Consider the following 13,764-nt stretch of genomic DNA (forward strand, 5'->3'; position numbering starts at 1 on the left):
CCCCATTGTCTCTTTCCTCACAAATCCTGTCCTCACAAATCTTGTCTTAAGGGCACATTCAAAATATGAACAGGGTGTGAGCCTGTGACCTGTGACCTAGATTCAGGAATTAAGTAGTTATAATAACAAAAGAGTGGCCAAAACCCAGATAATGCAATCAGGTAACTTGCCAGACAGGAGATAAACAATGCACTCAGATTTCTGTTGTAGACGGCCTTTTCTGTGATGTAGGTATGGTGCTTCTGGGTGGTGGTCTTGGGCTACACCCCTTCTGTGATGTATGTATGATGTTTCTGGGGATGGTCTTGGACTCCAGGGCGGGCAATTTAAAATGTCTATATAAGGGCTTGTGCGCATGGCTTGGGGTCCTCCTCCTCTCTCCTGCGTAAAAATAGAAACTTATGCTGTTAATCCCAACAGGAACTGGTCCAACTGTGGCAACAGTGTTATTTCAAATCCACCTGCCTCCAGTTCTAGACCACTTGCCTTCTGTCCAATTGCAAAGACCAGAGCCAATGCATGACCTGCCAAATGCGTTGGACCAGTGATGTAGTGAGACAGCCCCACGGTTGTCATGGCAACCATGAAGCTGCCATTTCTGCTGCCATCCAAGCATCTCTGCCGTGGATGCTAAAGTCCCCTAACACCAACGCCAGTGGGGTCTCCAGTACCCAACACTTTTTTTATGTGAGCATACTCATCAGTATGGATTACTGGGACCTCTTTTTTTGCCTGCTAATGGCAGCCATTTTGTGCTGGCAATGAATACCGGCTGGCCTCATGTTTCACCAGAATGAAAGCCGCTATAGCCTCATGATGCTGCAATGTTACTTTGTTTGTATTGTAGTGTAATAGGGCTATAACACTATATTACAGCAAATGCTCATTTTTTTAAAAAAATATTTTTAAAAACTTTCTGATGGGTTAAATTCCCCTATAAATCGATATCTGGGAGGTTCAGAGAGCCATCCTGTAAGATTCTTCAAAAATGGTACTTAAGACCAATGAGACTGGAAACGTCTACAGCAATGTGTTGGAGATGCTGTGATGATGAAGTAGGGTTGTTCACACACATGTGGTGGGAATGCAATAAAGTTTCCAAATACAGTGGTACCTCTGGTTACGTACGTAATTCGTTCCGGAGGTCCGTTCTTACGCTGAAACTGTTCTTAACCTGAAGCACCACTTTAGCTAATGGGGCCTCCCGCTGCCGCCGCACCGCTGGAGCACGATTTCTGTTCTCATCCTGAAGCAAAGTTCTTAACCCAAGGCACTATTTCTGGTTTGGCGGCGTCTGTAACCTGAAGCGTATGTAATCCGAGGTATCACTGGGATCTAATTTTGTGGAAAATCTCAAAGAAGCACCAACCCCTAAAATAAACAACTTCATTGAAGCCCTCAGAATGAGATTGAGGTGGGAGAGGTACCATAATCAGATCTGGCCTCCCTATTAAAGTTAGTGAAGGGGATGTCTAAGGAACTGGTGTTTGGATGCTATTAAGCACTGGCCAAATATCAGTTATTTAACATATTTTATTGTAAAGGGAGGCAAAATATTCTGACCATAAGGGCAATCCTGCACTCCCTCCAGTTCAAGGCAACAGTGTCTTGAGTTGCAATCCACTGAGCGAAATTTAAGAAATGGGAGACGCCAGCCAACACATCTTTTTCCCAAGCCCTGCTACCTTTGAGGCCTGTGAGTATTGGCAGAACTAGGAAGACAAGGAGACAAACAAGAGCTCATCCACCGATTTTCAGCCCAAAGGCTGAAGCCTCTTCTTTTAAGGGCAATGACTACAGTTTGTCTTGGCTGGCAAGGTGCACTGAGATGGGGGAGCCCAGCAAACCCTTCCCTAGCAGCCTTACTGACTTTAAGTCTTGTCAGAACCGGGAAGAAGAGGAGAAAAATACTAGCTGTGGCTTATTGACTTTCAGCCCAGAGCTTTTGCTCTGTTGCTGTGGGAAAAGAGGGCGAGAGGTTTCTGCTGTGGATGCTTGTGGGCAACAATTTATGCCACTCGGGGCGAGAGCCTGGGTGGTTTGAGGTGGAGGGATGGAAGCTGCTGAGGGAGGAATTGTTGGAACAGAGTGGGGCTGTCTTTGTGGGGGGGGGGAGCAGCCCTGAAGGAGAGATGGGTGGGAACTGTTAATCAGGCCATTTGGCAGTTTCATCTGGTTGGATATAGTATCTTCTTTACCCAGATATTTGGTTAAATTGGAAATTATAATGGTTGTCTTTACTGGAATTTAGTTTTGTTTGTCTTATGATAGAGCTCTTAATTTGGTTGCTATTTATTGGACTACTTCTTTAAATTTTATAAATTATCTCTCCCTCCTGTGTCTTTTTATTTTATATGATTGTTCCCCAGTCTGGTGCTTAAATGCTCGATGAAGAACAGTTATAAATGCACAGAGATAAAATTAAATTGGGCAGCCTTTGCTTAAATAAAGGCACTAGTGCAAAGATCAACAGTAGCACAAGGGGAGTCCCCCGCTCTCGTCCCACTACATAAGTGCCCTGTACCATCCCCAAATCTGCTCTGGGCAACCTGCATTGCAGATTTAGGGGGTGCACAGGGGCATGGGAGAAGAGAACGTCCCATTGCATTCCATGGAATATTCTCCTTAGCACTATGCTGAACACAACCATTAGGTTGGAACCAGACATGCCATTTTGTGAAGGGAAAAGGCCGAACATCCAGAAGAAGCTCCCACTTTGGAGGGGGGGTAAAGAGACAATTACCACCAATTTCCCCACCCCATAGCAACCCCCAGTGCCATTTTGAATCCTGTTCTGGGGAGGGTCCCTGCTTGCAAAAGTACTGAAAACATATCATTTTATTTTTTTTAACTGCAGCCTCTGAAAACATTATTATATATTTTTTCAAGACACATTAGGAATATTTTCCTGGACAAATAGCCCTGCTGTCAGGCTAAAAGAGGCAAAGGCAGTTTTCTTGGCATAAACAAAAAAATTCCTTGTGGGCCAAGCTACTTCATTCATTTCCATGTCAGCTGTGTGCACACTGCAAAATCCCTTAATAAATGCTATTGAGTTCTTCAGGCTCATGCCAGGTCAGAATGCCAGACCCTTGAGACCAAATGTTGGAGCAGATCTCAGGTTCGTGCTTGATTTAATTGGATCCTGGCTCCACCCTGCTGTTCTCACAGCATGTTCCTACTGGCCATTCCACAAAACTACTTCCAATGTCTGAATAAGTTGACAATGCTTCAAGGTTTTACAAATATATATATATATATATATATATATATATATATATATATATGGACTTCCAGAACTTTTTAGAAAGCCACAAACAATTTTTTGGAATGATAAAACTCTTCAAATTAAAATGAACTCAATGGTCTTATCCTTAGATGTGTTTTATCGGTGCTCATAACTTTATGTATTCTTTTACATTACCAGTGTGGTATAGTGGTTAAGAGCTGTAGACTCGTAATCTGGTGAACTGGGTTCGCATCTCCGTTCCTCCACATGCAGCTGCTGGGTGACCTTGGGCCAGTCACACTTCTCTGAAGTCTCTCAGCCCCACTCACCTCACAGAGTGTTTGTTGTGGGGGAGGAAGGGAAAGGAGATTGTTAGCTACTTTGAGACTCCTTCGGGTAGTGATAAAGCAGGATATCAAATCCAAACTCCTCCTCCTCCTCCTCTTCTTCTTCTTCTTCTTCTTCTTCTTCTTCTTCTTCTTCTAACTGATAACAACCACATTTTGGAACCGGTCAGCAATCCTGTTGCACGGTGCCATCGTGTGATGCATTGCACTGAATTGGAGCTTTTTTTCCAGTAGCAAACAACACGGCTTCAGAGGGTACAAGGCTCTCTACCACTACCACCCTGCCACCCCTTTCACGGACCTGGCTGTAACTGGGAGGAGCTTTTCCACCCTTGTATCGAGCTTGAAGTGGCTGGGCTTAAACCAGTCACAAAAGTACCTAGTGACTAGTAGTGGGAAAGCGCCAACACTAGTTTTGCAACTACTCCAAGGTATTTGGAGCTGCTTGTATTCAGCTGCCTGCAGTACAGCTGTGGGGATGAGCGCCCAAGAGCAAGTTGTTGAGGAGAATAAGGGAAGGGTCATAGCTCTGTCGGAGAGCATGTGTATATACATACAGTCCCAGATTCAATGCTTGGCAAGTGGCGTAGCATGGATTGCCAGCAGCCAAGGCTGCATGGAGGGAGGGAAATGAACGCAGTACACATGTGCGTTCATCTGCCTAATGGAGCCCACTTCACCCAGGAGATTGCAGCCACAGAGATAAGAAAAGAAGAGTCATTCCGTTATCTGGAGAGGACACTTCCTGGTTCGCATGGAGAAGCTGTTTTCAATGGAGCCCAGCAAGGGAAGCACACAGCTGTATTGAGGCAGCACCGGCTGTTGAAATTTTGCACCACCTAACAATTTTGTAGCTGGGACAACCTCCTCTGTGCCAGCCCCACACTCCGCCATTGTGCTGGGCATCTTCAGGTAGGGCTGGGGGAGATGCTTGCCTGAAACCCTGGAGAGCCACTGCCATTCTGTGGAGGCAATGCTGAGCTAGAGGGACCAGTGGCCTAGCTTGGTTTTAGTAAGGCCACATCCCGGGAGAAGTTCTGATTCATGTCCTTAAAAGCCATCAGCTTGAGGAAAGTGCATATGTGCATTCCCGTTTGTTATTATTATTTATTAAAATTGTAGACCACCCTCCATCCGTACATCTCAGGGTGGTTTCTGAGGGGAAATAGAGTGTTTGTCCCCTTGTAAGTTTTTTGGGGGGCGAAGCTAGGAGGTTTCTACAACTGTAAAGGTCCTATCCATGCAGCCCAACTTGTGTCATCTTTGATATCCACACATAGAGGATATCCACACATAGATGGGAGGTGACAGATACACACATTTTTCTATCATATTTGTCATCTTCTGCCTTTGGAATGTCAATGTGTTCTTTGATTAAGACTCATTTAAATTAAAAGAAAGTGAACGTCTTTGTATTGCTGTGTCAGGCACCCTAGGAGTCATTAGGGGGCTCCAATACAGTATAGACTTTTTTTAAATGAAGATTTTATCACTGTTCTTCTAGATTTGAGATGAGAATGAGCAGCAAGCCTAGGAATGTTGGTGCATGTTGGTGCCTAGACATAGCTTCAAAACAGTGACTGTCTGTAGACCACTCCACATATGAATAAGTTCCTACATGAAAGGGACTGCAAGCATTCCACATTTAATTGACCCAACTGTATGTCTGTGTGCATGTGCATGCACATGCGTGTACGAGGTGGAATCACACCCATGCATGCCATCATGTGTGGCAATTGAATGCATGTATGTCTTATTGTGTGTACAAACAATGGGAAGCCATGATTGAAGAAGAAGAGTTTGGATTTGATATCTCACTTCATCACTACCCTAAGGAGTCTCAAAGCAGCTAACAATCTCCTTTCGCTTCCTCCCCCACAACAAACACTCTGTGAGGTGAGTGAGACTGAGAGACTTCAGAGAAGTGTGACTGGCCCAAGGTCACCCAGCAGCTGCATGCGGAGGAGCGGAGACATGAACCCGGTTCACCAGATTACGAGCCCACTGTTCTTAACCACTACACCACACTGGCTCCCATTGGAATTCTCAAGCTGTATGGACCCAGTGAAATAGATGCTATGCTAGATCTCCCATACGTTTTACACAGATTTCAGCCTCCCACCCCCACCCACTTCATTTGTAACTCCTTGTGCCGGCTGAAAACTTTTTAAAAGGAGAAAAAGGGGAAGTTGGATTTGTCTGGGAAGCATCCACATGGGAGTCAGCGTCCCAGTTGCGCAACCAGAGTTCCGCTTGCTAACCGTCTGTCAGTCTGCATGTCATGTAATTCAATCCAATCCAGGCTACAAAGCATTGTTATTCATAATCATTGCCAGCTCTGCTGGCGAGCAAAGGGAAGGAGGGCTCAGAAAAAGTGTGTGTTTGTGTGTGTGTACGTGTGTTGGAGTTCAGCTTCCTGCCTCCCTGCACCTCTTCAGAGGGTACAGGCCTTTGCAGGAGCTCTTCCTCTCTCCAAGCATTAGATGCAGAGGCATAGCTAGCCACTCGGGTGCCCGGTGCGGCCCACGCGTCCTGCAGCCGGGGACGGGGTGAGCTGCCCATGGGCATGGAGCGAGCCAAGGCAGGGTGTGCTGCATGGAGCCTTGGATTCAAACAGAACTCAAACATCTCTCCAGCTTGCTGCATGTTTTCCTGTTGCATTCTTCTTATGCTTGGGAAATAAGTATGTAGTTAAAGTCTCCACCACCATGAACCCAGAGTAATGAGGCACAGAGGAGGGAGCCCGCTCTGTCTCTGCATGCCTCTAGATTAGGTGGGATGGGATGTAAAACGCAAGCTACTCTTCTGGGCCTCCTTCCTTCTAGATCAGAAGACACACCCAGATCAGTGACTCATGCTGAAGAGCAGAATAGCCTCTTTTGACAGTAGGAAGTTTGGGGCAGGATTCAACCACTAAGTTCCATCCATCAGTGGAAGGTGTGAAAACGGTTCCCTAGCAAGTAAAATAGCTTATGTTACCACGTTGCTTGGTAGCACATCTACAATGTGGTAAGGTAAACACGGACACTTAAATGATTTCCCTTGAAAATTGCAGCATACGTGCAAAAGGCAGTTTTCAAATGTTGGCAGATTGAATGGTTTTAATTAAAACAAATACCAAAAACCATTGCTGAACAACTTTCTTTAAAAAGAAAGCTGACTTTGAATTCATAGAACAAAACACACATTTTAATCCAGCAGCTATTGTTTCTCATTCATGCAGACATGGTCAGATTAATGATTAAAACGTCCTGAAGTTCTGCAACTATGTGTATATATATTGTTGTGCACGTCCTAGTCTCCAAGTAGTAAGAGAATCCAGAAGTTCCAGCTCTTAACCAGGGATCTGTTTTCCTTGGTCAGAGGAGACTGCACTAATACGAATGGAGGCTTTAAAACTTGCAGGTGTCTTTGATACTTTTCCAAACTTGATCCTGCACAGGTTGCCCCCTGTTCTGGGCAATCCACATCACTGCAAGGGACCAGCCAGGAATTATTCATCAGCTGCAACAATCATCTGCTGAAATCGTGTTGCCATTTCAAGGCAGGAAGCAGAGACTTGCCCTGTACTACCACTTTTGTGCTACCGTTCAAAGCTGGGGGGGGGGCATTAGATAATTGTTTCAGTCTCAAATGCAACTAATTAATAAGCTACACAGCGCCTTCTGAGCACACACAATTACAGGGTACAGTGGTACCTTGGGTTACAGACGCTTCAGGTTACAGACGCTTCAGGTTACAGACTCCACTAACCCAGAAATAGTACCTCGGGTTAAGAACTTTGCTTCAGGATGAGAACAGAAATTGTGCGGTGGCGGCGCAGCGGCAGCAGCAGGAGGCCCCATTAGCTAAAGTGGTACCTCAGGTTAAGAACCGTTTCAGGTTGAGAACAGACCTCCGGAACAAATTAAGTTCTTAACCCAAGGTACCACTGTAGTACACATGTTTAGCACAGTGTCTCTTTCACCTACGTAGTAAAAAAAAGGTTTCTGAGAAGGTCCTCAGCTGAATCTTGTTAACATTCGTCTCATACTTTGAAATGTGTTTTTCTGGAATTTCATGCTAGCTTATTTAGAATCATTGACCCATAGAACTGTAGAGTTGGAAATGACCACAAGGGCCATCTAGTCCAACCCCCTGCAATGCAAAAATATTCACTAAAGCAACCATGACTGAAGGCCATCCAACCTGCTTAAAAACCTCCAAAGAAGGAGAGTCCACTACCTTCTGAGGGAGTCTGTTCCACTGTTGAATAGCTCTTTCCATCAGGTGGTTTTTTTTAATACTTAGTCAGAATCTCCTTTCTTGTAACTTGAAGCCACTGGTTCGGGTCCTAGCCTCCAGAGCAGGAGAAAACAAGCTTGCTAAAAGAAAGCGCTTCAATTTTTAAAAAGTGCAGTCCCAGAAAGTCTAGTGAAATGAGTTATCCCATCTTCAGTTTGCTACCAGCTTCCCCTTTGGGCTATAGGCTCGTCTAAAAAACTACCAAAACGCATACTTTTCAGAAATCCATGCGAATACTTCATGTGGTCACAATTATTCTGTATTGGAAACGTCCCTCGCAGAGACCCTTGAGCAACAGACGGGCTCAATTTGGCACCGCGGCTGTGAGTGACATGTTGATAGTGCAAGCTGTCAATTTATAATGCGACAGTATTTCCTTCCTCCCCAGGAATGTTAGGGGGATACACCGGAAAACGTTTGAAGTCGCAAAGGACTTAAAACGATATCGCATCATCTCAGACAGCAACAATAAAGCTTAATCTTATTTTACAACAGAAAGTTTGCAAAAAGTTTGGCTCCAGTCAGGCTCTCCGGAGCGGCAGCTTCTCTGCTCCACTAAAACATGACCTGCGGATGCTCCCTCTTCAACATGCTCTGCCAACAGCTATGATTACTCACAGCTACCCCATTAAGCACATTCTCTGACACTCTGAGGCTGCCTAGCTCCGTCAAGGTGATCTCTAAGTGGCACGCCACCAACAGCCCCTGATAACTGGAAGCTCAACCTCCCTTTGCTGCTTAAGAGACCAGTCCAATGTACATTAACCTCTTGCTTTGGGTCTGTGTCCTTTCTTATGCCCTCCCTGTGTATAATTTTGGCAGAAAAGGACATGCAACTCATCATTTATTTCAGTGAACCTATCTGTTCTGTAATTGTAGGGGGCTGGACTGGATGACCCTCGGGATCCCAACTCTGCAATTCTATGGAAGGGTTCTGCAAAGATTTGTACGCATCAGCGTGACTCAACAGTTTGCACAGTGGATTTGTGTTTAGGCAACTTGGAGATCAATGTCCACTCAGCCGCAGGCTCACTGGCCGGGGTCTCCTTCTCCCAGGCTCAGTTCCCTTTTTGTAAAATGCGAATAATGACTTATTTCTAAGAAGACATATGGGAGAAGGATTATATTGGCAGCTCCTTTGCACTCTGATTGATTTTACAGTGCTATTGATATGTGTGCACATTTTTGTTCAGGGCTGAGACAGAACCTAGGAAGCTGACTTATACAGAGCCAAGCCACTGGTCCATCTACTATTGTGTACACTGGCTGGCAGGAGATGCCAGGGACTGAACCTAGGGCATTCTGCATGCCAACCATGTGCTCTGCTACTGAACCACAGCCCAAGCTCAAGCAAGTAGAGCACACAAGGATATTCCATGGAATTCAGCTTCAAGAGATGCTCAGAGTACAACTAAACATACAGGCTTTAAGTCAGTGGTTCCCAATTTGGGTGGGGGGCATTGCCCTCTTGGTTCCATAAACACCCCCCGGGGCATGGGTGTAGCCAGGATTTTTCTTACAGAGGTCAGAACCTCAGATTTGTATTGATTTTAATTGATTTAGGGGGTGGCAGCAGCCTCCCTTGGCCATGCCCCAGGGCTTCCTACACTATAAGAAGCATTATTCAAAGTGGTAGCTTGCACGGCCCACTAAGGAAAATAACACCATAGTAAAATCCATTCAGAAAACAGAAATGGCACATTTATTCAAACTCCAGTTCAAACTATGTAGTTTAATTAATTCCAACCAAACTGATGAGCTTGATCCACCGATAGGAGCTTTCCAAAGCCCGATAGTCATTTATGTATCACATGTGCCAAATTGGATAAGTATCCCAACAGAGTCCTCATCCCCATATATCAGATGGGGAACAGAGGTTATGAGACAAGTCTTGGCTGAAGAGGTATTTGAACCAAGGACAATCTCTGCAGTGCAAGCAAGTGCTAGGAGATGCAGTGGGGCGGACCAGGAGACTTGGAACATGGACAAGGCACTTGCAGGAGCAGTGACAGGTTTGGCATCAGCAGAACGGTGGGGGCATTGGAGTAGGAGACTTGTAGTAAAATTCACAAGCCCCACCAATTCACTCCCCACTCTCATTTTAGCCAAGCTATCTTCCCCCATAGCCTTATGAAAACAGTAACTTATGCAGCAGCAAAGCTGAGGTCCTATGTACTCTCCTATCTTTGAGCACGATGCAGGAATGGGGCTGAGGTGTGTGTTGTGGGGATATGTTGGTGATTAAAGAAAGAGCTGGCAGGGGAGTTGAGAAGCTGTGCAGGGAATCGGAGGGTTTTCAGATTCCCAATGATGGACGAGATGGCAAGCATTTCTAATGAAGCTGTAACTTTATCAGAAACAACACTTTGTCTCAGAGGTGCAAGTATCTGAGAGACCCCTTTGCAGGAATAGAACAATTGTGTTTCCTTTATTTATGAATTGCAACCTTTTCAAAAGTATCCCCCTCTGGATAAGCCAAAGTCTTCCCAGGTCACCCACTCCTTTTTTTATTAAGCCCCACAACCAACTGTGCCAATTCTGAGCATGATAAACAGCTGAGATGTTTTTGCAAAGCATAAAGAAAGAAAAAAGTCAAGTTGTCTATATCTTACTCCAAAGGCAAGGAAAGTCAGGTTGCCAGTCGAGTAACTGCTGTCCCCTGACAGTCCCCTCCACCAGGCTTTGCTGAAGTGTCCTGACAAAGCAGAGACACCAAATGCTCGCTGCCGCCCTTCCCTTTGGACTGGACTGGCATTCGCATCCCTTGCGGTCTGGGGCAGCGGCAGCCGCAGCGTCGCTGGCCAGTTTGTCTCCAGTCACGAAAGCAGCAGCCTTTCCAAGGCAGCCAAAGGTGCCTGGCAGAGTTCAGTAGCTCTCACACTCCGCTCCCCTCCCGCTTCTCCGGCTCCTGCTGCGAGGATCAGGCTGTCTTTGGCAGGAGGAAGACCTTGGAAAGTTGCACACATTCCTGGTGCGAGGGATCAATCTGCTGCTTCCATTCTCTCTCTCGGAGGAAAGCACGGAATGGCTGCGCACGGGGGACTCTGGGACCACCGCGAGGGGAGGAGGGAAGCACAGCCCCCTTCCCAGACGGCTATAAAGCCGCGACGGGCATCCTGCGAACTCCTCAGAGCAGAGCCAGGAGGCATCTGGCAGAGGGAGGGGGCAGTTCACCGACGGGACGAAGCGTCTGGGGCGAGAAAGTCCCCACCCGACGAGCTCGGTCGGAGCTGAGGCGGAGGAAGGGTCCCCCGACGGCTTCCCGCGTCTCTCCACAAAGAAACCGGTTTCTTAGGAGTCCCGCGGGCGGGCGCCCCCCATGGCGGAAGGTGGGAGCCACGACGGGGCGCCCGGCGCGCTCCTCAAGAGCGCCGTCCAGCCGGCGCTGCTGCTTTCTTGCGTCCTGCTGCTGTACCTGTGGGCGAGGAGGAGCCCCCGGCCGGCGGGCAAGAGCCTCCCCGGCCCCGTCGGGTGGCCGCTGCTGGGCAACGTGCTGCAACTGGGCCGCCTGCCGCACCTCACCTTCGGCGAGCTGGCGCGGCGCTACGGCGACATCTTCCAGCTGCGCCTGGGCCGGCGCGCCATCGTGGTGCTCAACGGGGAGGCGGCCATCCGACAGGCGCTGGTGCAGCAGGCCGTGCCCTTCGCGGACCGGCCCGACTTCCTCTCCTTCGGCCTGGTGTCCGGAGGCAAGAGCATGGCCTTCGGGCGCTACAGCGAGCGCTGGCGGGCGCAGCGGCGGGTGGCGCACGCCACGCTGCGCGCCTTCTCGACGGCCAACACGCCCAGCAAGCAGCTCTTCGAGCAGCACGTGGCGGCCGAGGCGCAGGAGCTGATCGACGGCCTGCTGCAGCTGAGCCAGGGCGGCGCTTACGTCGACCCTTCGCCGCTCTTCGTCGTGGCCAATGCCAACGTGCTGTGCGCCCTCTGCTTCGGGCAGCGCTACAGCCACGCCGACGGCGAGTTTCGCGCGCTGCTGAGCAGGAACCACCGCTTCGGGCAGACGGTGGCGGCGGGCAGCTTGGTGGACGTGCTGCCCTGGCTGCAGGCCTTCCCCAACCCGGTGCGCAGCGTCTTCCGAGACTTCCAGGCGGTCAGCCGCGAGCTGTACGACTTCGTGTGCGCCAAGGTAGCGCAGCACCGCAGCACCTTCCAGGCCGGCGCCCCTCCGCGCCACATCAGCGACGCCATCCTGGAGTGCATGGAGCACGGCCCCGGGGCGCAGCAGGGCCTGGGCGGAGACTACGTCGAGGCCACGCTGGCTGACTTGTTCGGCGCAGGTCAGGACACCACCTCCACCGCCCTCACGTGGGTGCTGCTGCTCCTCCTCAAGCACCCGCACCTTCGACGGCAGCTGCAGGCGGACCTCGACCGGGTGGTGGGCCGCTCCCGGCTTCCGACGGGGGACGACCGCGCCTCCTTGCCTCGCCTGGAAGCCTTCCTCCACGAGACGCTCCGCTACAGCAGCTTCGTGCCCGTCACCATCCCGCACGCCACGGCCGCCGACGTGCTGCTCGATGGCTTCCACATCCCCGCGGGCACGGTGGTCTTCGTCAACCAGTGGTCCGTCAACCACGACCCGCTGCGCTGGAAGGACCCGCACGTCTTCGACCCGACGCGCTTCCTGGACGCCCGGCAGGAGAACGTCGACCGGGACCTCACGTGCCGGGTCATGATCTTCTCGACGGGCAAGAGGCGCTGCATCGGCGACCAGCTGGCCAAGCTGCAGCTCTTCCTCTTCACCGCCATCCTGCTGCAGCAGTGCGAAGTGGAAGCCAACCCGGCCGAGGAGCTCACCTTGGATTACGTCTACGGGCTGGTGCTCAAGCCCTTGCCTTACACGGTGTCCGTTTCCCCGCGAAGCGCTCTCCCTAGCGGAGAGGAGGAGGGAGGGAACCTCGGAGGGACCGTCGAGGGCGCCTCTTAGCAATGGCGCTTCCCTCCCCACCAGCAAGTTCTCCATAGCCCCTGCTGGCTTTTCAGAGCTGCCCTCTGCCAGAGGAAGTTGATGTTCCCCCCACCAGCCCCTCCCCCTAACTTTCAGAAGCTCATGGCTTCAGACGGTGCCTTTCATACAGGGATGGGGAACCTGCCGCCCTCCCAGATGATGGTGGCTTGGGCTGAAGCTCCCATCCGCCACAGCTAGGATGGCCAGTGGTCAGCCAGGATGGGAGTTCTAGTCCAGCAACATCTGGAGAGAGCCAAAGGTTCCTCATCCAGCTTAAACCTGCTGGGGGGGTTTCTGAGCCTGCTCAGCTCACCTGGGTGACCCATCCAGAGTCCTCCAATCAAACATCTTAAATCTGAGATACATTGAGACTATTGTGACTGGGGGGGGGGGAGAAACACGTTATTGTGCTGGTGTGGGAAATTGGCATCAGTTACTTCCTTTGGGACTGTGAACTTTTGTAATAAATGCCTCTTTGAAGCAGGCACCCATGCAGACAGAAAAGGTCTCCTGGATTCTCCCAGCACCCCCCTCCCCCAAAAAATTGTGTCAAGAAGTTTGTCACTTAACAGTATTGTTGATCAAAAAAAGGAGGTAAGGTTGTGTTATGTGGAAAGCATTTTTATAGGAAGCATTTACTTGGAAATAATGTGTAGTCAGTGTGAAGAGTATCACAGTGACAATGCCTTTAACTGCAGGTCCATCAGCTGGGAAATGACACATAGGGGTGGCCCAGCACTTAGTTATTATGTATACATGTGCACAGTTGTCACCTGGGACAATCCCCATGCAGTTTTGCGTCCCTCCCACACTTGTCATATTTGAAGCAGAACAAGGAGAGAGATACTTCCTACCTGTGGCAGCCAGGAGCAAGTAATCTGTGCTCTGACTTTGCTAAGAATTAACCCTGTGGCTCCATCCCATCTCATAGGGTGAGTCGTATATAGAGTTATCTT

At 49.3% G+C, this 13,764-nt stretch overlaps 1 protein-coding gene across 1 annotated transcript; it reads left to right on the forward strand.

Annotated features, from left to right (window-relative positions):
- Positions 1 to 10,999: 10,999 nt before the first annotated feature.
- On the forward strand, positions 11,000 to 13,072 carry LOC128410788 (cytochrome P450 1B1-like). Its single transcript, XM_053382480.1, has one exon. The coding sequence runs from the start codon at positions 11,180 to 11,182 to the stop codon at positions 12,785 to 12,787; it is 1,608 nt and encodes a 535-aa protein (XP_053238455.1). The 5' UTR covers positions 11,000 to 11,179; the 3' UTR covers positions 12,788 to 13,072.
- The last annotated feature ends 692 nt before the right edge of the window (positions 13,073 to 13,764 follow it).

The sequence above is a fragment of the Podarcis raffonei genome, chromosome 1 (genome assembly GCF_027172205.1).
Source record: "Podarcis raffonei isolate rPodRaf1 chromosome 1, rPodRaf1.pri, whole genome shotgun sequence".
NCBI classification, from domain to species: domain Eukaryota; kingdom Metazoa; phylum Chordata; class Lepidosauria; order Squamata; family Lacertidae; genus Podarcis; species Podarcis raffonei.

What these genes read in the sequence shown, in the direction of transcription:
- LOC128410788 (XM_053382480.1), top strand. Translation starts at nt 11,180, where the DNA reads ATGGCGGAAGGTGGGAGCCACGACGGGGCGCCCGGCGCGCTCCTCAAG.